Below are 23,357 nucleotides of genomic sequence, written 5' to 3'. Positions count from 1 at the left end.
ATGTATCTAAGCAATTTGTTTTTAATTAAAGCTACTAGTCCGTTTTTTTTCCCCCTGTATCAAATTCATTCGATTCATTTACGGCACGGTTTTGTTGTCTTTTTTGTACTAGTTTATCTACTTTGTTGTTAAAATGTTATACTTGTTGAGATCAAATCTACCCGCCAAAAACCCTGACATAAGGAGAAAATATGTTCTCTAGTTGTTCTTGGATGTCTGAGTTACTGGAAAAGTTTAAGTTTGCCGAAAAGCTCCGAATTCAGAATCCAGTTGCCGAGATGTTTGTAAAAAAACTAACAAAAGTGGACAGTTATGATTATTTGTCAGAACTTTATGGTTTGTATCTTGTTAAATCTTTGGCACACGGAGCGTTGTCCAACATCGAATATTAAACATGTTTTATTTGTGTTTGAAACTTTTAACCCATTCAAGTTCACTGTGTAATCAATTGAAATCCGAGTTTAAGACAAATTATTCAAGTTTATATGATTTCTTTAGATTGGAATAGAAAGAAAATTAACATGGCACATAACCCTGAGAACACCATTGTGAATCACGGTGGTGACGGCATCATTCTGTGGTCATGCCTTGGTTTCTTTGAGAAATAAAAAAAAGAAAACTATGTATCCTGTTTTATTAAATATCAGAATTGAGCCCTTGCTTTCTGCTGGTTTTAACACGCAAAATTCCAATAAAACACCTAGATACCTGTAATTGTGAGATGACAAAAAGAGAACATTATCAATGGATATCAATATTTTTTGCAAGACAATGGATTCCTCCACGTAATTATTTCTTGTATCAGTTATTTACCTCCCCCAGATGTAGATCTTTCTTTGGTCCGAACGAAATGATAACATTAGAAAAGCAGTGAACACTGAAATAGTGAAGCCCAAAGCCAAATGATCAAGGCATCTGCTTTGGTAAACAAGCAGGAAATCTGAAGGACGAAGATAGATGTTTATGTTTAACACTTAATGCTCAAGAGCGATAAATGAGCTTAAACTGAAGATAACATGAGTTCATCGAGAGCTTATCGAGTCCTGTTACTTCGGCTGGTGTAAACTTTAATAGCTGACCCTTGCTTCTCAAAAAGCCGCAGTGTAGCTTGAGGTGTGAGTTTCACTTCTGTTGTCACTGTTATAACTCACAGAAATAGCAGTGAGAAAATCTGCAAATGGGAGCGCAGTGCAAATCCAGCGTAGCTCATTCTGGGTGGCCAAACAAACCACAATGTCAAAGAGCATTTGTAACACAACACCAAGATAAGGTTTCACTTGTGTGATAAGGAGTGTCAAAGGTTGGTCATTTCATGTCGTCTACTGCCACACCTCCTCTCAATATTAATAGCAATACTGTTAATACGCTGACATACCCTTGAGGTTCTGCTGTAATTACAGATAATTTCCTTTGGCTTGGGAACCCCTTTTCATTTTTGTGTAGTGAAAAGCATCTGGGCAAAATGCTTTTCTAACTGTACATGTAAGAGGGACGATACAATTGCATGAAAGGTCTATAAAATAATCTCTTAATACGTCAACCATAAATGAAACTAAAACCACTTATGTATGGAGGACCCAAAAATATACTATTTTTAAGAAAATGTAATTACTTTAAAATCTAAAAAAGAAAACAAATAAAGTTGCTTCAGATGACCAGTACAGCTATCAGTAGCTGATATAGCATCTAGCTATAAGTGATGATGCCTAATGTTAAGAGTCATATGATGAAAATGATGCAATGTTCCACTATACTTACAAAGCTTCAATATTTTCTACTTTGAGTATTAAGCTGATACAGGGCATCATGCTAATAACCTGTTACACTGAGTGAAAAAGGACTGAACATGTTGTTAGCATGGTTTAAGGCTTTTGTTTTGTGACTTTAAACATTTTTCCTCAGATTCCAGAGTTAATCAATTAAGGAGACCTCCAGGGCTCTATGCTTGTGAAGAGACCTCTGCACTGAACCCCATTGAAAACCTTATTCCACCAAATGTTGATTTCTGAACTCATCCTGAGTTAAAACATTAGTGTTGTTGTGTCTAAATGAATACGAACTTGTTTTCTTTGCATTATTTGAGGTCTGAAAGCTCTGCATCTTTTTTTGTTATTTTGACCATTTCTCGTTTTCTGCAAATAAATACTAAAGTTTTGCTTAGAATTTCGGAGACATGTTGTCAGTAGTTCATAGAATAAAAGAACAATGTTCATTTTAAATGCAGAGAAACTGATCATTTTGCAGCGGTCTCTTAATTGTTTTTTTCCAAAGCTGTATGTCAATGCGCCATTGGCCAGACTAGGAAAATTTCTTGAGCTGATTTCGTACCTTGCTATGTTTATATCTATCTAACATCTATCACATTTAGACTCTTGAATCTAAATGTGAAGACAATTGTTGATGAAGATTTTAGGTTATAATATATTTTAAGAAAATCTCTGGCTCAATCTTCTTCTCATGGATCCCAGGTTCTCCCGGCGGGCCGAAGTGAAGCCACACAGAAAACAACAATGAGTGTAGACATCACAGAAATTCAGAGTTTTATCCAATAGAAGACAACGTATGAAATTACATCAGAAACTGCAGAATACATTCATTTACCTGAGACAAATGGAAAGAAAGAAAGAAAGAAAGAAAGAAAGAAAGAAAGAAAGAAAGAAAGAAAGAAAGAAAGAAAGAAAGAAAGAAAGAAAGAAAGAAAGAAAGAAAGAAAGAAAGGAAAGCAAATACGTGCAAAAACGTCTTTGGAGAGTTGCAAGAGAAAATCTGATTTGTTACTCCTGTGTACAAAGTTTTATAGGAAAGGTGTATTCTTGTCTTTAATTTATTCAAATAAGGCGTATCTTTGCTCATCCAACCAGGAGCTGTCTCTGACCCTCTTTAAAGTTAGAAACTCCCTGTAATTTGTTTTGTCACCTCTATCTAAACAAAGTGGAAGCAGAGCTTCTCCTCCACTGGCCTGGACTCCTGCTGTTTTATGGCTTTTCACAGATCAGTGTGAAGCTGGAACTTCTCCTGATTGTTTCCCACACAGACAAAGGGCAGATCAGAAGATTTAGCAGACAATCTGCTGTAACTACAGGTAACATAAAGGTCAAGGGCAGAATAAGTTATTAATCTGAAAACTATAATTAGGCTATTTCAATCAATACATGTTAAGTTTTAAAACTAGCATATTTTAAATTTATTTTCTTAACACACTTCCCTTCCACCTCTCTCATGTCAAAATTCAACCACCTCAGTTACAAGGTGGCTGAATTTCCTTTGGCGCAGACAAAGCGTCTGTACAGTGTGGTGTTATTGAGTCATTGCTACAGCATTCAAATAGCACTTTACTGAATTTCATACCTCCAGTGTATATTATTTACTTCCAATGCTACTCGTGGCATTATTTACTTCAAGCCGTATATATTTCATGATACATTTGCAATATAAGACTGCGGGAAGCGTGACTACAAATGAGAGGGAAGATAGAGTCAAAATTCCTCTTGTACCTATAAAGCTCTTACTGACCAAGATGCATCGTATTTCAATGAGTTCAACATTCCAAATCTGTCCAACAATTGTTTCCTTTATGGCTACGGTCTTGCTCGTGAGTTTTTAAATGCATCTTTACTGTTTAGATCTGGCAACAAAGGTTTTAAATCTAAAGGCATGTTAATATGACCGCTAGCGCTTACTGATAAATCATATTGTCATGTTTTTGCACTGGTTAGACGACCGACACATTTCTTACTCAACCAGACATAACTATTCGCTTCACTGACAACGCCAAGCAGTTCACCACATCGGTTCATGAAACGCTCGATAGCTTTAGGATTTATAAATCAGACTACATCTTTTTGTTTCCAAGCGAGTCTAGTTTATTAGTAAATTTCAACTTTTCTTTTAAAAAAAGCAAAAATAAAAAAACAATAACATTACACAGCTGATATTGGTAATCGCATTTTGTGACATTCCTGCAAGTGTCGCCACAGTTACGCTCATCGTTTGTCTTCCAAATGTGCTATTTTGTGGTATACACTTAACTCCACTACGTTAAAAACGATCCACTTAAATAGCTCTAATTTCATCGCCACCAGTTTTTTATTTGTCTTTACCTCCAGACATAAAGGTGTCCATCGTTGAACCGCACCCTCAACTCAAACTACATCAAATGTTTTGTGACTATTGATCGTTTCTTACACATACGTGAATCAGTAGGATCGTAAGTATGAGTGTTGCCTCTGCAGGTTGATGTGTAATGAGGTAATCAATATTATTGACATCTGTTGTACATAAACTATCCCTCAGAAGCTCTGCCAAATGCAAACAAATACTCCAGCGCAGACCTGTTTGCTCCACCTTCAACTTCTCCTTTTCTGTCCCATCATGGAAAAGTTTGAGACATGGGGACAAATGAGGTCACAGAGGTCATCCTAGTCTGTTTTGTGTGTGATCAAATACAACAAAAAAGACAACGAATTAGATCAGCTTAAACGAATCAGTTGAGTTTTTTTGTTCCACATCATAAAATAATTTTTACTATCCGGCAAAGATAACCTGACAGAATTAAAAAAAATACTGTTTACAAATGAAAATGTTATTTATTGAGGGCAAAAAAAGAAAGAAAAAAAAGTGATTTAAAACTTTGTTTGATGATCTGAAGTATTTAAATGAGCCCGAAATAAACAAAAAAAAAACAGCAAAGGGAAGTAGATATTTTTCCATGTCACTGCAAACATCAACCAGTCAACATATTTCCCTTAAAATGTTTTGGTGCCACGGTTGTTGACTTTTCAGTGGCCGCAGTCCATAGTTGTGGCTCGTTGGACGGAGACGCTCGGACGCAGGAGTTCCCTGCCAGGGGCGAAGTTCAGAGTGAAAACTGCCACAGCCGTTTTCTGCTCAACATTGTTCACATAAACATGGGAAAGAATCTCGACGTGAGAAACAGGAGCGTCCGCATTCTGCCTCCACTCAGTGTTTACCTGTCTTGTCTCAGATCTGATTTATCACCCTCTGTCTTTCTCTCAGACTCGCCGAGTTTCATTTGTAAATAGAACGCACTGCGCTTAATGTGCTTTTTTAGTGTTTGGTACCCAGCAGACACATGGGATGTTTTACATGTTATGTGAATGCCTCGGAGTAAATGTTTTACCGCACAGTATCAAACATGGACCGGTTATCTTAAGGGGGCATCAATCACCACTGAAGCTGCCTTGTCAGTTTTAGCTAGATAAGGTCTGTGGTCATTACACGGCTCCCAAAAGCTGACACAAGCATTATGCAGAGTTTGGGTTGTCAAAGCTAATGTACAAGCACAGTAGTATATGAGAATTAAAATGAAAATGAAAACATCTTTGGATAAAATATGTTTTATAATGTGGCTATCTACACAGCATTTCGCACATAACTCTTTATATTTACCTCCACTGTTTTGAATAAAGGCTAAATATGGCTGAAGATGTGAAACAACTTAGTGACTGGATGGTGTAATTCCCAGAGCCTCCTATAGGGGGCAGACAAGTTTCAGCAGCAACATGAAGTCAACCTTTAATACTCGGCAGCAGGACCGTAGCGCTGTGTTCGCTTCACTGATTTGCCCGTTTTGCCCTGGTAAACCCTGATATTTGACACTATTAAATGTCATGTTATTTTGTGGATAGTGTATTCATTAATTATTATTGTTTTGCTATTTAATATAATCGCACTGGGGAGAGAACCCCTTCCCAATTTTGTGTGCTGTACACTATAAGGAAATATACAATGGCAAAGACTCAGACTTTTAAAGGCTGGCTGTCTAATTTAAGGAGAGAGGGGCTACATACAAAATATTTGTCAAGTATATCGTTTTTACTTAATTTCTTTTTTGAAGATAGTTATTCTTTGCACTACAAACCAGACACTGCAGAAAGGGCCAGATTTCCTTCTAAATCCAGTAGCTTCTAAATGTAGCCTCTGCTAGAGCCAGTTTTGGTGCCCTATAAAAAAAAAAAATTCAATTTACAGTACGTTAATAGGCAGGCCTACACATCAGCAGGTTTAAAACATCCAAAGTGAGATGGCTCCATGTTGGTCCAAAAAAAGTCGTACAGGAAGTTCAGAATTTTGAAATATTTTAGGATTAATAAAATTAATAAAAATGTAACAATGTTAAAACAACACATTATATATTGGTCTATGAGTTTTTTTTTTTTTAATTTTTCTTTTAAATAAAGTATGATGTAAAATTTGCATTCTTTATGAAAACATTGTAAATCTTTGGTGCCCCCCCCCACAATACTTGGTGCCCTGGGCTACTGCCCCGTAAGATCCTTTCTAAAGTTTGGAGAAAGACTGTAGAATATGTAGCTTTGGGGAAAGGATGCTGACTTAAATGCAGGTCATTTCATCCCTTCTTCCTTCTTCCTCACTGAGAGGCCTTTCAACACATGTTGGTCCAGAACTCGTTCCTCTGATCAGCTTCTTCTTGCTTTTATTGTGAAGTTAATAAAAACATTTCACACACAAACTTCTGGATGTTTGCCATTTCAAGGAAACAGATTGCTTCCTTAATTTCATTCAAGGAAGTAGTGTGTTTAAAGGCGTTAGCTGCAGCAGAGTAATACCAACCTTTTGGTTTATAAACTTTATGTTTTACTCACCTTTGAAACAGTTTTAAGAAAAACCGTGATAAAATTGATCCCCAGAATAATCGTGGTCTAGAGTTGTTTATATATATATATATATATATTTTTTTTTTTAATGGCTTCATCTCCAGTGGTCACTTATATTTATCTTGGGACAAGCAGGGGTCATAATCTGTCAACTGGCCCAAAACAGGTTCAGATCCAAAATAGATGCAAACAGAGTGTGGCTACAAAAAACGTTCCCAGCAAATAATCTGCAACTGAAATAAACATGACATTCGTTTAGCCTTTTTTGTGGTTCTTGTTTTCCATGAGTCATAAAGACTCTTCACTACAATGGCAAATAAACTCACAGGCTGTGGGATACGCAAACAGAGATGAGGTGGTTTGTTTACAAGTACAAAAGGAAAGTAGTAAGGTTTGAAATGACAAGGCAAAGGTATGAAGCTACTCTTAGACTCCCGGAAGCAAAATATTTCATTTCATCCCCCACAGCAAACTGCCGTACTACTTGAGCATTCCTTTGGGTTGAGTCCAAGTTGGCCTGGATGCGCCAAATACTATAAGTCGCTGCAAAGTTTGAGCTATCTTACATAGCTCCAGTTCTGCTGCATCCCAGTGATGTCTGACATGGCCTGGCTTCAAAAAGTTAGTACTTTAAAAAGTACTAACTTTTTAAAATCAATATTAAGGAATTATTTACTTAAAATAATAATTTTGTCTTATTCCAAGTGCACAAAGATATTTGCACTAAAAACTAGACCAAAAATACTTGACAAGGCTTTGTGTTTTTGTAGTGCACATATGAAACTGTTGGTTAATTTACTACCATATAAGTGTAATTTAATGTTCATATAAATCCATTTAAGTAAGATTTTGTGTTTTTGCAGTGAAATTATCATATGGATGATAACAATGACATATGGTTTTATCTAAAGATACATTATCTTAAGTTTCAGTGCACAAAGACATATACCTGCATCAAACTTTTCACTTTAAAATTTCTTGATTTGTTGATTTTTTTTTTGTTTTTAGTGGTTTAAAGAGCTTCTGCTTCCCATAAATGTAACTTATAGAGAAAAGAACCTTAAAAAATATCATGTAACAATTGTAGGAAAGAGAAGAACAAACAGCAGAAGAGTGTAAAACAGTCACAAAACAGAAAGAAACGATCATGTTGAGGGAGCAGAGCTTCTTTGACAAAAGAAGAAAAACATGTCCTTGTGGTTGCTATAGTAACCACGTCCAAGTGTTTGGCAGAGGATAAGTCATCTCCTCTGCCGGAACAGAGCAGATGCACTTCAATCTCTAGCATCTGATGAGCGATGTCCGCATCATCAGACGACTCTCGGCAGCGCTGAGGACTCTTCAGCTGTAGAGTTCAATCTGAGAGCGTTTCGTAGTCATCACAGGCGCCTGTGGCATCTTAAAAATGTCCCCCCCCCTCGACGTGGCTAATGTTTGCTATGTAGATCTGGCACAGGTCTGACCTCTGTGAATTTTTTAGAGGGCCAGTATTATGTAAAATTGACTCTTTTTTTTAAAACTTTACTTCATGTTTATATATGTTTAATCTCAGTACCTTTTTTTTTTAAAGTTTAAATCTAATTAAAAAAATGTTTCACTTCACGCAGGCTAAAAATAATTCTCAGTGTTCTTGAAATTGTGAGAAATACATGTTTACAATTAATGATAACATTGATAATTAGGATTAATTACTATTTTGAGATCAAATGTTTCTCAAATGACTAAAATGTTTGCATGTGAGTTTATTTTCACCTCTTCTTTGATTCCTGTTCCCCGGTTTAAACAAATAAGAGGGAGCAAATTCCTGAAGTCTAGTCAAATACTCCTATTTCAAGTGTGTGAAGCCAGGAAGTTGTAAAAACACTTGACAGGTATCAAAATCTTTGCAAAGCTCCGTATTGTGAGGCCTGTCTTGCTAAGATGCTAACGTTTACGTCGCTTTCAGCTGGTTTTTAATCATTTTTAAACACAGAGATCGCCTCCTTGCAGTCAGAAAGTCTCCGGTTTCCATCTGGCCTGTTTAGTTTGCATGTTCCCCTCATGCCTGCGTGAGTGCTTTTCTTTCTTTCTTGCATGCTTATCATATAATCAGTGATTTGAAAACACCTGTACATGAGTGTGTGAATGTGGTAATTTGATGACCCTCAAACCTCTGGGTTGGCCGTGTGACAAGCTGGCGAGCAGCACCGAGCAGGATAAAGCCGAACGAATAAATGAATTTAAACAATGCAATGAAAACCGAGTGAGCAGATTAGTTATGTTATCGGGTTAATTTTCATGTAAGCCAAAGCTGCTGTCTGTGTTGTTTACTTGCTGCCTGAATAAGGCTTCCTTTTGGCCGGCCGCCTCAGGGAGCTTTGTCTTGGTGTCTGTCGGTCCTTTCAGATCAACAGCCGCAATCAAATCTGCTCTACACTGAAACCCCCACCCCCACGTTTCTCTGAAACTACTTAAGAAAATAAATTACTCTAATTTGGTACAGTTAATTTTATTAGCAATAATTCATGATTTTGAAATCGGATTTTTTTGAATCGGAAATATAGCTTGAGCAAAACTAATAAAATTGTCTGTCAAAAAATTTGCCATTTTTTAAAAAATTGATTCAAAGAAACTTTTTTTTTCCAGTGTATGCTTTTTGTTACGATCCATGTGACAGGCAAAAAAAATAATTACAATCATTACTTTTATTTTTTTTTAAATTAGTAATTAGCAGAGTTTTCCCCAGAAAACTTGCTAAGTGAGGTGCTTGGGGCGCTTCGGCAGTCATGCAGCGGTTCACTGTGTTTTTGAGTTACATTTTTTTTATAGTTGACGGGAAATTTGAAAATATCACTTAATAATTATGTGTTATTGGAAGACTGGAAACTTAATACCTAAACTCCAACTACAAAGTCTTTTTTTAAAAAGAGCAATTTAAAAAACAAACTAAAATAAGTTAACAATGCTTAGCCTGGGGGGTGGGGGTGGTGGGGGGGGGCACAAGTAAAGCCTGGTGGCCCGCCAGGCTTATAATACACTGGGGGAAACCCTGACTAATATAGTAATGTTTTTCAACAACCTGAAGAAATGTAATATTGTTAAATAGGGAATTAGAATGTTGTAATTTCCACACATCTTGTGAGCATGAAAGGCTATCAGATGGAGATCAAATATATGAGAGCAGACATAAATAAGAAACTCGAGAGCTAACTTCATCTACTGAAACTGGAACATTGGTCAACATTTTTGATTATTTTGATGATGGCATTTGACAAAATGTAATATTTGCTGCTTGTTTCATATGATGTTCTATCTATGGTGTAATGCACTTTGAAATGCTGAGGACAAAAATGTTTCTATTCTGAACAAGTTCCACACCATAAGACAGAAAATCCAACAACTACACAACGACATGGTGGTTCTCCATCAGCTTTCATCAAAAACTAATCTCACAAACAAGAATAAAGAGGCCCACAGAAAACAATAGACTCTAAATATTTATTAGAACTGGCATCCAATGAGGAAGTCAAACAGCCAATGAAACGAGACAAGTTAAGATTGCTCCTTGTAAGGAATCTGTACTTTATACACGACATTACTGCACAATTTTGTCTTGTTTCAATTACGTCAGAGATCCCAGTGAAGCCCTATTGTGTTTCATTTTAAACCACAACAAAATGACAAGAAGTTTGATTTGGTCGGATCTAATTTGATTTGTCTTGATTAGATTATATTCAAGCACATGAGTAATACTTATTTAATTATGGGCAAACTGAATCAGAGTACTTTGTGGTGGACTTTTTTCTTCGCAAGAGCTTTGCACACTAGAAGGCTGCCGAACCTGCGGTTTGCTCGTGTTTAGTTTGAGAAAGCAGTGCAAAAATCTACAGTGAATCCACCGTCTTTATTTTTCATAAGAACTAGTTGCCTCACAAAAGACCTCATTAACTAAACATTTAGCTTTAAATAATCTGCTTTGCTATATTCTAGAATAGAACAAGAACAGACCGAGTGAGGGACACTTTTTACAACAGGACTGTAACCCTGAAAATCGCTTTTTGACACTATGTGATGTCATGCTAGATTGTGTATAGCGTGTTTATTTACTTATTTATTGTTTCACATAATTGCACAAAGGAAAGAACTGTGCCCTAATCTTGTTGTGCTTGTGTACACTGTAATAAAAATTACAATGACAATGAAGACGTTACGTTGCGCTGCATTGCGCTGCTTTGATCTGCGTTGCGTTACGCTGCGTTGCGTTACGCTGCGTTGCGTTGCGTTACGTTGCGTTACGTTGCGTTACGTTGCGTTGCGTTACGTTGCGTTGCGTTACGCTGCGTTGCGTTACGCTGCGTTGCGTTACGCTGCGTTGCGTTACGCTGCGTTGCGTTACGTTGCGTTACGCTGCGTTGCGTTATGTTGCGTTACGTTGCGTTGCGTTACGTTGCGTTACGTTGCGTTACGCTGCGTTGCGTTACGTTGCGTTACGCTGCGCTGCGTTGCGCTACGTTACTTTAGAATAGAAATGACCTTTTGTGGGTAAATTCAGGAGCACCAACTGACAGGCAAGTCGATGAAATGCAGATTCACACAAGAATGAAATCCTTATCCTTCTGTCTCCTAACACCTGCATTGAATTGCGGGGTCATCTTAGGACAGAGCTGGCCTTCCTGATGAGCTGATATAACCTTCCTTCCACACATATTTGGTGTTTCATAGCAAAGTGTAACTTACAAGAGAAACTGAAAACCAAAAGACAACATAAAAACTCCAAAACATGCACTTCATGTGTAAGCTAATGAGGGAGGAGCAACTGTACTTTAGAAAGCTAAGATTTAAGATGCCGTGAGGGCTGTCTGACTTTTAGCAGGAACGCCAAGATGCTCTCATAAGATCACTGTATCTGAGGGCTACTGGCCAATTCACTCCCTGACTGAAAGAAAATAGACCACAACAAGCAAGTTATCTTAAACCTACTTTAAGTAGTGATTAATCCAAACAATATCATAGTCCTCATTTCATTCAGCTTGTGATAAACACAGATACGAAAACTTTTCAAATTCATGTGTTTTTGATCAAATCAAAATAAAGGAGACAATCTCTAATGGAGTTTCTCAGCTGAAAACATCCAAGTGCCGATCACTGGGAACATACAGCGTGTCTGACGGCGCACTCAATGCAATATCAACACAAAAGGCAAAACGTTCTATTGCTTTAAGCGAGGGGGCATTAGCTGGCTGAAATAGGTACTCAAGTCTAATCTGGGATTAGCTTGGCAGCGCCGTATATTGCCAAGGGATTTCTCTTTAACCTTATGCCTGGGCCGCCGAGCAGCAGGCGCTATAACGAGACCCGTGATGTTTTCTTTTAGAAGTACCGTAAATATCGCTACACTTCACACGAAATACCTCATCATATGTTAACATACTGTGGAGGAAACATTTATATTTTTAGTGTTTAATATAGTTAATCTTACGACATGTGAAAAAGGTATATTGATTATTTTGAACAAAATTCTTAATTTAGAATAGGTTTGTGTTAATGATTTAATCCAAAACTATTGATGGGTATGTTTTCAATTTACAGGAAGGAAAGATAGATATAGATTAAAAGGGAGCTCTGAGTGAGGCCTATCGTGTTATGAGAAAGGACGGGAGGCCAGAAAATTAGCATCTGCAGGAAGGCAGTATCACTTGGATGAGTGTGGGAGAGAGAAGTTTACTCTGTTCACGGAAGATCATCAAAAGTCTTCCAAACTAGCATCTGGGATGGTGGGAAGATTGGTGAAAAACCGAATACAACATAGAATATCTAAAACCACTATCATCTAATTTGTAAGACATTTTTCTTAGTTATTAACAGCATGCTCTGATTGAAAATAGTCAAATCATAGTTTTAGAGTTAATAATTTTAGTTAGTGACTAATTCATTCTGAAACTGTAATATCTGTTAGTTTATCAGAATCAAATAGAAAATGTGTGAAAGAAAATCTTTTGTTTAGTATTTGAAAATTGCTCAGGTATATGGTGAAAGGCTCTTGGAAAATGATCGTGTTAATTCTTATACTCAGGATTGATTCTTTCATTTGATAGGTTAGAAAAAGGAATTTCACCTCATTCTGCCGCGCTGACTTTTGTGTTACTTTTGGTTTACAGCAAGAGTCAATCTTTTGAAGTGCTGAATGACAGGAAAACAAATGAGGTCTGTGGAGACAACATTTGCTTCAAATTCCTACAGGATTTCAAGTTTCTCTTTGAGGTATGTGAGTAGGGAGAAGACGGGAGAGATTCCAGATTTCACACTTATCTGTAAAATGCCTATCTCTGTTTTTCTCTGCTCAGAAAGCCATAAAACAGCAGGAGTTCAGGACAGTTAATGAGGAACTCTGTTCTTCTCTGTTTAGAAAGGGACAGTTGCTCTCTCAGAATTTAACAGAAGTCGAGGGAGGATACAACTTAAAAGAAAGTTTGAAACCAGCAGAGATACGCCTTATTTGAATATATTAAAGAGAAAATCACGCCTTTACTATTAAAGTTTGTACACAGGAGTAACAAATCAGAATAGCTTTTGCAACTCTCCAAAGACGTCTTTGCTTTTCTTTCTTCTTCTTTCCCATTTGTCTCAGGTAAATGAATGTCTGTTTTAGTCTGTATGAAGTGTGTGTTGTTGATGTCATGTTATACTTGTGGCTTTTATTTCCACGCATGGAATCATTGAATCCGGGAGCACAAGAGAATATAACGAGCCAGAAGTTTTTGATTTTATTCTCTTAACAATACCCATTTGTGGAGTGGTCTTCACAAAACCCTGATGTCAAATCCATGGAGAGTTCATGGGAAGAGCTGAAAAGGTGCGTGAGAGAATTAAGAACCACTAAATTTTAGTCATATTTGTCATAATCTTTATAAAACATATTACGTACTTGAAAATCCTCCGGTTTCAGATTTGAATTTAGACTGATCCAAATAAAACAATGTTGCAAAACGTCACAGTGGACAGTCGGTGGAGAGCCACCATCACAGCACATTCATGTCTTTACAGAGTGGTCCAGTCAAAGTCAAGACTTGAAATATGAACAGGTTTGAGGGATATGAATATTTTAGTGAGGGACTGAATATTACCAAATAAATGAGGGTCATAAGAGAAAATGGTAAATATTGTTGGAGGCTGTTAGTGTAAAACTGAAATAGACACGTTACAGCTGCTCAACGATCCGGTGAAGACGTCTGGTTCTGTCCGAGGGACTACTGTGGAACCTCTGGAGATGACGGCGCAAACAAGAATTTCACATAATGAGACGGTCACAGAAAAACGTAGAGCCGTCAGTCAGAGGCTTCTTCAAATTCTCTGTAATACAGGCTGCTACAGGAGGTCTTTCTGTCCCACAGCCATCACCATCACCATCTACAATAACTCTCTGAAGAATCTTGAGTAATTTGAGTTACAGCAAAATTTTATTTCCCTTTGGGTCAATAAAGAATTTTTTTATTTATTTATTTGAAAATAACTGCATTCATTTTCTTCCGATTACATTTTTAAGCTTCCTGTAGTCCTGCTGATTCAGACACCCACAAAGACAGATTCAAATCCAGCTGCAAGATATGATCTCACCATGTAAACATTTGCAACTGGATGGCTTTTTTTTTTTGTGGCTAACCTGTTGTCAGAGGCGGTCATGGCAGGTGCAGCGACGGTGCAGGACTCCTCCCCCTTTGTCTGTTCCTGGGAACCGCAGCTCAGTCTGCACGACCTCAGGCTGCAGAGCTCCTGGATCTAATTATGGACAGCCTTCAGTTATTTTTGTGGTGACTGCGCACCGGTGACTACTCTACTGGAATACCTCGCTTGGATCAAGCAAAACACCACCATCAAAGACGTAGTAAAAAAATAAAATAAAAAAAGAAGAAAACAAAAGAAAGATCCCATTTTCATTTGGGAAGATGGAACTATATCAGAGAAATGAGAGGATTGTGGTTGCTGGGGCCAGTTTGAGAATGTCAGCGTGAGGAAACATCAAACAAGTGAGTTGTTGGTTCACTGTGACTATTTAGCTGTAAAATGGGATATTAAAGGTTTATAAAAGACAGTTTTGAATCCTTGTAAGGCTGCAGAATAGTAAAGTAGTATTGCTTGCTTTAGATTTGCATATCATGTACGGAAATAAAAAAAAGCCAAAACCATCTGTTTAAAATAGCTTTTAATGCGTATGTCCTCTTTGTGAGTTCTTCTGCTATTTTACATTGTTTGATTTTATATTGTTCCTCTACAACGTGTCCCTGAGAACTTAGGAAAGTCCTATACCAGTATTACCATTATCATTATTATTATTATTATTATTATTATTATTATTATTATTATAAATCTGTGCACAGTAAAGCTTTTTTGAGTATTTTCTCATTCTTCAAATTCGGTTAAAGAAATTTGCATCACAACTCAGGAAATGACAATACTGTTGACGCCACTGAGCTCGAGAGACAGATTTTGACCCTTTGACTCAAAAAATATTCAAATCACAGCAAAGTGACGCCGAGTGACCTTTGCTCTCTCGATGCAGCGCATAAACGTAAACAAGCTAGTCAACAAAGTTGCTGTGTAGCCGCACGATAGTGATGCTGCTCATATTTACGGAGCAGACGCCGCTGATTTCACCCCCCGTCACCCTTCAAACACTTAGCTTTTTGGCAATGCTCTCAGTGTGATTGAATTTAGTGGGGGTAGCTTAACTCCTCGGTATTAGCTGTAATCTACATGAGTGCACGTGTTACAACCACTGGTTTTACCCAGAGATCAACGAGTCATTACCTGGACATAGATAAGACGAGACGTCTTCGTAAAAACGGAACAGGATCATGAAAACTGTGCATTTTAAGACTCTGGTGTGAATCTCTGTGCAACATGTAAAAAAATAGAACCTTTTTCTTCTCCAGATCGGGCCGTCTCTGCAGCCTGCTGGGGCTCTCAGCCACTTACTGTTGTACTTGCTCTCTAAGCTGCGTTCTAATAGACTTAACCTGCTGTATACACCACTAAACACAGCCACTGCATTCTTTCTACCTGTAAGCCATAGATTATTTTAAAAGCCGGCTGGGTGGGTTCATCAAAAGACGACACTGATCTTGTTTAGTGTTCAGGGAACAAGAAGTATTTTTAGGTGGCACTCTCACACAGATGTCGGGACCCAGTTAACACATTTACACCTTCCATTAATTAATTAATTCACAACAATGTTTCAGTCCAACTGACCGTGTGTGTGCGTGTGTGTGTGTGTGCGTGTGTGTGTTTGTGTGTTCCGTACAGGCAGCTACAACAAGATGGCAAAAGTGTGCAGTGAAAGCTCCTTTTCAGCAAGACATCGGCCGTCCACCAACACATCCGACGATGAACTCGCTGCCATGGAAAATGGGGACAGCAGGTCTGAAAGCCGAGTTAGGGAATAAATTCACTTTGCGTTCCAATACCGGAGATCCTTGGAGTGCTGTAATAATTTTTAGATCCCAAGATCAAATGAGTGTCTCTTACCTTATCTTCTGTCTCCTAGGGCCCACTCTCTTTGTGATGACGCCTCCGCGAGAGCCTTGTCCTCAGGGTCTCGTAGGAGCCCACACAGAGGTGGTGGGGCATTGACCAGGTGAACGTCTATGCTCTTTTACATTCTGAGTACTAATAAGTAGGGGTAGAGTAAGAAAAAAAACTTTGCTTTGTTTGATCTCACATGGATGTTTGCAAAAAAAAATGGCAGGTTGAAATGATTTGGACTCATTTGTGCCTTGTGGGCTGCTAACAGGAAGTAAAGATGCAAAACCTAGTTTGTCTCTTCTAGCAGAAAAAATTTTTGTAAAGACAACAGCAGCTGCGTTTCAATTACAAATGTGCCCAAACTATAGTCAATACTCCGCTAAGGTCAAAAAGTAGCAAGTTCACAATTGAGGTATACATTAAATCTGACGTAAATAAGTTTGTTCACGCAATAAGTCGTTAAAAACATGTCGTACCACCATCTTCCAACTACTTCCCGTCATCTTCTTTGTGATGAATGTACCAACAACCAGTGATGAACAACCAGATGCAAAATAAAGTATTTCCATAGAAGTTTTGCAAAATAAACCAATTTCAATTGAGCCAAAAGACCACCTCATCCCAGCGCCAAGACTTTGTATCGCCGTTTTATTACCGTGTTTCCATCAAGTGAGTTTATTTTTAAAATATTAAATGGCGCAATCGTATGGTCAATGGAGACAAGGCTACTGTAAGCACAGAAGTACAGATGGAAAGTGAAAAGTGAAAGTGAGGATGTACTTTGACATGTCAGCCTATCCTTACCTTCAATGCATTACTTTGCTTGACCCAAATTTAAACAGAACCTGTGAGCTAAGTTCAAATTTGGGGCGACTAAGGACAAAGACTGGAGAAACCGAAAATACCAATAAAAAGATGTCAATGGACATTGGGAGTAGGTGCAAGTTGATATAGTCACTATGGATACCAATACATTTAGGTACATTTACTTCTAACGGCCATCTGGAGGTCCTACACATCGCTTTACCACACGTACAAGTACGGAATCAATATTAAGAACTTTTATTTTGATACATTTGTCATTATATCAGTTACCTCCATCACAACTTGCTTTTCTTCTAAGCCAACATGATGAATAATCCATCCCCGGCGTAGAGCGATGTCACTTTGTGCCGTTTCACCTCCCACTGACCTTTTAGGCTGTCTTACCTCTTCCTCATGCTGCGGGACTGGGTATCCCACAGAGTGAACCCTGTAGAGGAGAGGAATGACTCCTTCCTGGAGCGCATCAGAGGCCCGGCCCTTAAGGATGCAACCAGTGGGGAGAGCGACGCACAAAGAAAGAAAAAGTAAGTATGCTGTTGTTTTGTAGTCACTAGACGGTGTCCATTTACAGTATAGTGTCTTTTGAAACGACGTAACGTTAAACAAAATCATTTAGCGAGATAATCGACCGGGAGAGCCACAATTTTCAATCATATGCTCAATATTGGATTCCATGAACTTGGTTTACACTCTGTTATGATTAAGCTTGCCAAAGCAGCACCTCCAAAATAGGGACAGCTCCACCAAGGTGCGGGACTAATGACAGTAATGTAGCAATTGTGACATCATCCCACAATATATTTTTATTTCTCCAACATTTGAGTAACATTAAATATTGGATTTAACTAATTCAGCATTTTTTGAGTTGAATGAGTTATGTCCATTTAATGTGAAAGATTAACAAGAGGGATTTAATCAACACAATGTTTTTATTTTCTTACATCTTTTCAGCTGGTCTCAGTAAACAGAAGGATGTTTCTAAATCAAGATGTGTAGTGTAAATAGAATTAAAAACTAATCACACTTAGTTTTTAATTCTAAATAAACATGACCTAATATGCATTTTTGCTCAAAAGCACATTAGGTACGTTTTACTTAAACAGGTGAGATTAATCATTGTCACCTTCATGTCGGTTTGAAAACTCCCGATGGCATAACCTGCAAAAACCTTCAGTCACCGGTTCTTTTGCTCCCATACATGTTTGCAGTTGAAGAGTCTCCTGTTCTTTGTATTTTTTAGTCTATATAAGTATGTAAAACACATTTTTCGATTTAGCTCGGATCAGAAGCGCTAGCAGACCAAGCACAGCCGCGCGGCGCTGCTTTTTCTAATCTAGATCTATTAAGTAAGGAGAGGAGTGCCATCTAGTGTTTGTAAATACAAATTGCAGGCTGTGGTTAAATAAGGCACCACTTCAATTTGGCTTAAAATGCCGAACATCCCGGCAAATATGACACAGTTGGCAACTCTAGTTTTGACCCAGACCATTTCTTAAAACCAAAGATCTATGTTAAATCTATGGTATGCTAGCATGTGGTGCTAACAGTGACATTAAATACAAACAAAGGATAAAAACAATACCATAAACTGCTTTATTTTTGTCTCAAAGTGTGAGCTCGGTCACACTCGAGTTGAGTTTTTTTCTGTAACTGCAAGTTTGAAAAACATGGTGTGATTTGCTGCTTGCCAAGCCGATAACTATGGAAGTAGTCAGGAAAATTCACTGGTGGGAATGTGCAGGCCTCTGCAGGCGCGGAGCTATGGGGGGGGGGCTGGGGGTGCGGCTGCCCCCCGGCTCGGGCCCGGATGGGGGCCCGGGTCTGGAGGTGCCAGGGAGAGTGGAATGGTTTCAAGTTGCTTTAATGTCTGATTACAGACGGAGAAAGTGCGCCCTCGCCTGTTCAGAAAGGTGTATGTGATGTTAAAGTTACTGTCCCTCAAAGGAATATATAGTAGTCAGTCCCAGTGACTGTTTTACTCACGGTTTAGCCAATGTGCTTCCTGGGTAAAAATGAAAAGAGAAACGCAGCCCAAACCGCACTGCACCCCCTCCTCAACAGTTTCCAGCAGCGCAGGCGATACATGTGAGGGGCCTGACACCAACTTGTTCCATTAGTGAACCTCTGTTTATCCAGTTCATGACACAAAGTTGTCCTTTTTGAAAACTTGTTTTTTAGGATATTTTGTGTCTCAGCCCAACATTCAGTTTGGGTGTGGACAAGAGGTAAAGAGCAAAAATAAATTTATAAATAAAGCATCTAGACTAGAGCAGGCAATGCTTCAATATGTGTTATGCATTTATTCTGAATATAAAGACTAAGTAAGGGCAGTCTATTATTTTCATTACTGAATAAAAGGATTCTGACATTTTAATTTTCATTGGCCCTATGCCTCTTTGGTACCTTTTACATTGTCAAATATACAAGAAAATAAAATTCAGCACTTATATGGTTAAAAAACAAAACAACTGAAAACAAAAAATAATCTTGTATATTAGTTTGTTGGCTAACTGTAAAGATCTTAAGTTTGTTTAAAAAAAATTACTTTCACTTTTAGGTATTTTAGTATTTAGTATTTAGAAATATATCTAGGTAAGATATCTTAAGACATTTCTTTCTGTTTTTCTTTTTCTAAGTCTTTCCAGTAAGTGGCCTCTTGCTACTTACAACATAAATAACTGCAACAACACAGATGAGTAAGTGTACCCAAGTTTTCAATAGTAAATATAGATATACATCTATAGTATTTATAGCCTCCCTTCTTGTAGCTAATGCAGTTAGCCAGTAGCTAGAACAAAAACCGTAGAAAATGTATTTCCCTTCTTCCTGTTGCTTTTACAAGCATCATAAAGATAAATACTGATACTAATTATGGTGATAATGACAGCTTCCCCTCGACTTCTTAACTTTTTCTGTTGCAAGTGGATGTGGGTTTGCAAATTAGAGACGAATTTACCTCCATTAGAACTCTAAGCATGCTGCGCCATCTGCTGGGGGAAAATATGACCTACATCGGACCTTACAACAAAAACCTCAATTCTAAGTTAGTCTTCCTGAAGTTGCTCCCTATGTAGATCGGTAGCTTGCACTTTTCGCATCCCTCCCCACTCTGAGTCCCTTTTCAACACTGTTAAAACTGAGCTTGTGATCTCTAGCAAAAAAGAGGACAAAAAAGATGAGATTAAGAAAGACAAGAAAAAGGAAGAGGAAAAAGACGATAAGGACGGAGACAAGAAAGAAGAAAATAAGGACGAGAAAAAGGATGAAAGGAAAGACGAGAAGAAAGATGAAAAGAAAGACGAGAAGAAAGATGAAAAGAAAGACGAGAAGAAAGATGATAAAAAAGACGATAAGAAGAAAGAGGAACCTCCGTGAGTATTGCGTTAGAGACTGTAGGCCGATGCTAGTCCAGCTTGTAATTTGAATTTCAGAAGGGGGAAAAAAATCTGTTTTCTCTGTAATGTTATTCATATTGCCGTTGTTAAGTACCAACTTGTTTTCAGGAAAGAAATCTGGATTATGGATCCATCTGCGGACCAATACTACAGATGGCTGAGTGTCATTGCAGGCCCAGTGTTTTATAACCTGATCATGATTGTAACAAGGTACTGTCTTTTAGTACTACTATCATTTTCCTGAATACAAAAGTTCTTTGCTGATTTTTGCTTCTCTCTCTTTTTCTAGGGCCTCCTTTAATGAGCTCCAATCTTCGTATACCAAACTCTGGATAGTCTTGGACTATACCTCAGACATCATCTACTACATGGACACATTTGTCAGATCAAGAACAGGTCCGAATTCTGGAAATATTTAATGAAAAAAATTTGTTTTTTTCTTAGTCTTTACTGTATGTTGTGGACTGGTCTCTTATTTTGTGCTTTGCTTCTCTTAGGTTACCTTGAACAAGGACTGTTGGTAAAAGATGGCAAAAAGCTGAGAGCTAAATACAGAACAACATCTCAGTTCAAATACGACATGATGTCAATGATACCCACAGACCTGCTCTTTCTGCAGTATGGATTTGACAACCCAGAGTTTCGTTTCAACCGTCTTTGCAAAATCCAGAGGCTCTTTGAGTTCTTTGAGCGCACCGAGACGAGAACCAGCTTCCCAAACATGTTTCGTATCAGCAATCTCGTGCTTTACATCCTCATCATCATCCACTGGAATGCTTGTGTTTTCTTTTCCATTTCGAAGAGCATCGGCTTTGGATCTGACACGTGGGTCTATCCCAACATCAGTCACCCAGAGCACGGTCGCTTGGCACGAAAGTACATCTACTCCCTATACTGGTCGACACTCACCCTCACCACCATCGGAGAAACTCCAGCACCAGTAAAAGACGTTGAATTCCTCTTTGTCATTATGGACTTTCTCACCGGTGTGCTAATCTTTGCTAGTATCGTCGGTAACGTTGGTGCCATGATCTCCAACATGAATGCCTCTCGTGCCGAGTTTCAGGCAAAGATTGACTCCATAAAGCAGTACATGCAGTTTCGAAAAGTCACCAGAGACTTGGAGGCCAGAGTGATCAAATGGTTTGACTATCTTTGGACTGAAAAGAAGACCTGCGATGAGAAAGAAGTTTTGAAAAGTCTCCCGGACAAGCTTAAGGCAGAGATCGCCATCAACGTCCATTTGGATACGCTAAAGAAAGTGCGAATTTTCCAGGACTGCGAAGCTGGTCTGTTGATCGAGTTGGTGCTCAAGCTGCAGCCACAGGTGTTCAGTCCTGGAGATTACATCTGTAAGAAAGGGGATATTGGCAGGGAGATGTACATCATTAAGGAAGGAAAGTTGGCAGTGGTGGCTGATGACGGAGTCACTCAGTTTGTGGTGCTCAGCGACGGGGCATACTTTGGAGAAATCAGTATCTTAGGCATCAAGGGGAGTAAAGCCGGTAACCGACGAACGGCCAACATCCGAAGTGTGGGTTACTCTGATCTCTTCGCCTTGTCCAAAGACGACTTGATGGAGGCGCTCACCGAGTATCCAGATGCCAAGAAAGCTCTGGAAGAAAAGGGCAAAGCCATCCTGATGAAAGACAACCTAATCGACGAGACGGTGGCGAATGCGGGCGCGGACCCCAAAGATCTGGACGAGAAGATCGTGAAAATGCAGGGCAACCTGGATGTTATGCAGACCAAGTTTGCTCAGCTAATGGCAGAGTTTACCTCCACCCAGGCACGGCTGAAGCAGAGGGTGACTCAGATGGAGGGAAAAGTGAAATTAATAAAACCGGAGGACCTCGCCGAAGTGGTGGCTGACAAAGACAAAAAGGTCCAGTGAAAAAAAAACAAACACTGGAGAACTTTGAAAGTGATTCTCTTTTATTTCATATAAATGCCCACATTTTTAACTATTTATACGTTGTGTTTATTATCATCACATTATGTGTCAAACTGTGTACAGTGAAAGCAGAGAGTCTGTTTTTGTGCTTTCTGACTGACCGCTACTTTTGTCGTCTTGAAACAATTTGAGTGTGTTGAGCGGAAGCACTTGTTTATGCCAAAAATTGGCTTTTCATAGCCTTAGGATGACTCTTTTATTCCCTGATAAGAATTCAGATTATTCAGGTAAATGTATTGCTCTTCTTAAGCTGCACTGTTTATTGTATAAAAATGTCAACATTTTAAAAACCAGTATTGTTTATATGTTACCGTCAGCATACTCTTATAAATATGAATGTTATATGCAAATAAAATGTTCATATTAAATAACTTCTTTGTCTATGTGTGAATAAAAGTGTCAAACTTACTTTGAAAACAGATCATATCCAACTAATTTCTGGTGGATCGTAACTAGCTGCTTATGACTATTACTGTCTTAACAATTCCTGCCTTACTTTACAATTCCAGCCTCTTTAAATGCTAGCAATCAAAAATAATTTTTCAATTAACAACAAGCTGGAACTGCTGAACACCTCAACTCCTCATACAGCATCTATTACTTAACCTGATAAATTAATTTTAATGTTGGTGTTTCTAGGTAGCTTTTAAACCATCCACGCAAGTAATATCTCACTGGTTCCTATCTAGCCAAATTTGTTAGTTTATCAAAAAACATACTACATGGGTATAAACATTAGAAAATGAAATGAATTTTAGGAAACATCAAGTCCTACCACATTTTGTAACTTTGACTGTCACTTTTTGAACTGTGTACCATTTTGTCACAGTGCACCATTTACTCAATAGAGTTAAAGTGGCCATTTTGTTTTATTTGTTTTGACCATTTCTAATAATGAACTAACCAGCTGGGGATGCTTTGAGTGCCCCATGTGGTCAAATAGTTAATAGCTACATTAATCAGAAAGTAGGTTGAGCTGTTATCAGTTGTAGCCAGTTCAAGACTCCAGGATGTGAACCTACAGAGTAACGTGACGCTGCGTAATAT

At 38.3% G+C, this 23,357-nt stretch overlaps 1 protein-coding gene across 4 annotated transcripts; it reads left to right on the top strand.

Moving 5' to 3' along the window:
- The first annotated feature begins 14,263 nt into the window (after positions 1-14,263).
- On the top strand, positions 14,264-22,681 carry cnga3a (cyclic nucleotide gated channel subunit alpha 3a). Of its 4 annotated transcripts, none has more exons than XM_017304208.2 (9): positions 14,264-14,641; positions 15,918-16,032; positions 16,159-16,248; positions 17,381-17,485; positions 19,598-19,657; positions 20,117-20,332; positions 20,465-20,566; positions 20,646-20,752; positions 20,854-22,681. In XM_017304208.2, the coding sequence occupies exons 2-9, from the start codon at positions 15,932-15,934 to the stop codon at positions 22,248-22,250; spliced, it is 2,178 nt and encodes a 725-aa protein (XP_017159697.2). In that variant the 5' UTR covers positions 14,264-14,641; positions 15,918-15,931; the 3' UTR covers positions 22,251-22,681. The 4 variants fall into 4 exon arrangements, with proteins under 4 accessions (XP_017159697.2, XP_008405866.2, XP_008405863.2 ...); XM_008407644.2 differs by having other exon boundaries at positions 17,336-17,485; XM_008407641.2 differs by lacking the exon at positions 19,598-19,657 and having other exon boundaries at positions 14,265-14,641; positions 17,336-17,485.
- Positions 22,682-23,357: the final 676 nt, after the last annotated feature.

Source organism: Poecilia reticulata, chromosome 4 (assembly GCF_904066995.2).
Source record: "Poecilia reticulata chromosome 4, P_reticulata-male-v2, whole genome shotgun sequence".
NCBI lineage: Eukaryota > Metazoa > Chordata > Actinopteri > Cyprinodontiformes > Poeciliidae > Poecilia > Poecilia reticulata.
The sequence above is the reverse complement of the archived record's forward strand: the minus strand, read 5'-3'. Positions and strand labels throughout refer to the sequence as shown.

What these genes read in the sequence shown, in the direction of transcription:
- cnga3a (XM_008407644.2), top strand. Translation starts at nt 15,932, where the DNA reads ATGGCAAAAGTGTGCAGTGAAAGCTCCTTTTCAGCAAGACATCGGCCG. An exon ending in CTGATCATGATTGTAACAAG is followed by an intron (nt 20,567 to 20,645) that starts GTACTGTCTTTT and finishes CTCTTTTTCTAG; the next exon opens with GGCCTCCTTTAATGAGCTCC. An exon ending in ATTTGTCAGATCAAGAACAG is followed by an intron (nt 20,753 to 20,853) that starts GTCCGAATTCTG and finishes TGCTTCTCTTAG; the next exon opens with GTTACCTTGAACAAGGACTG.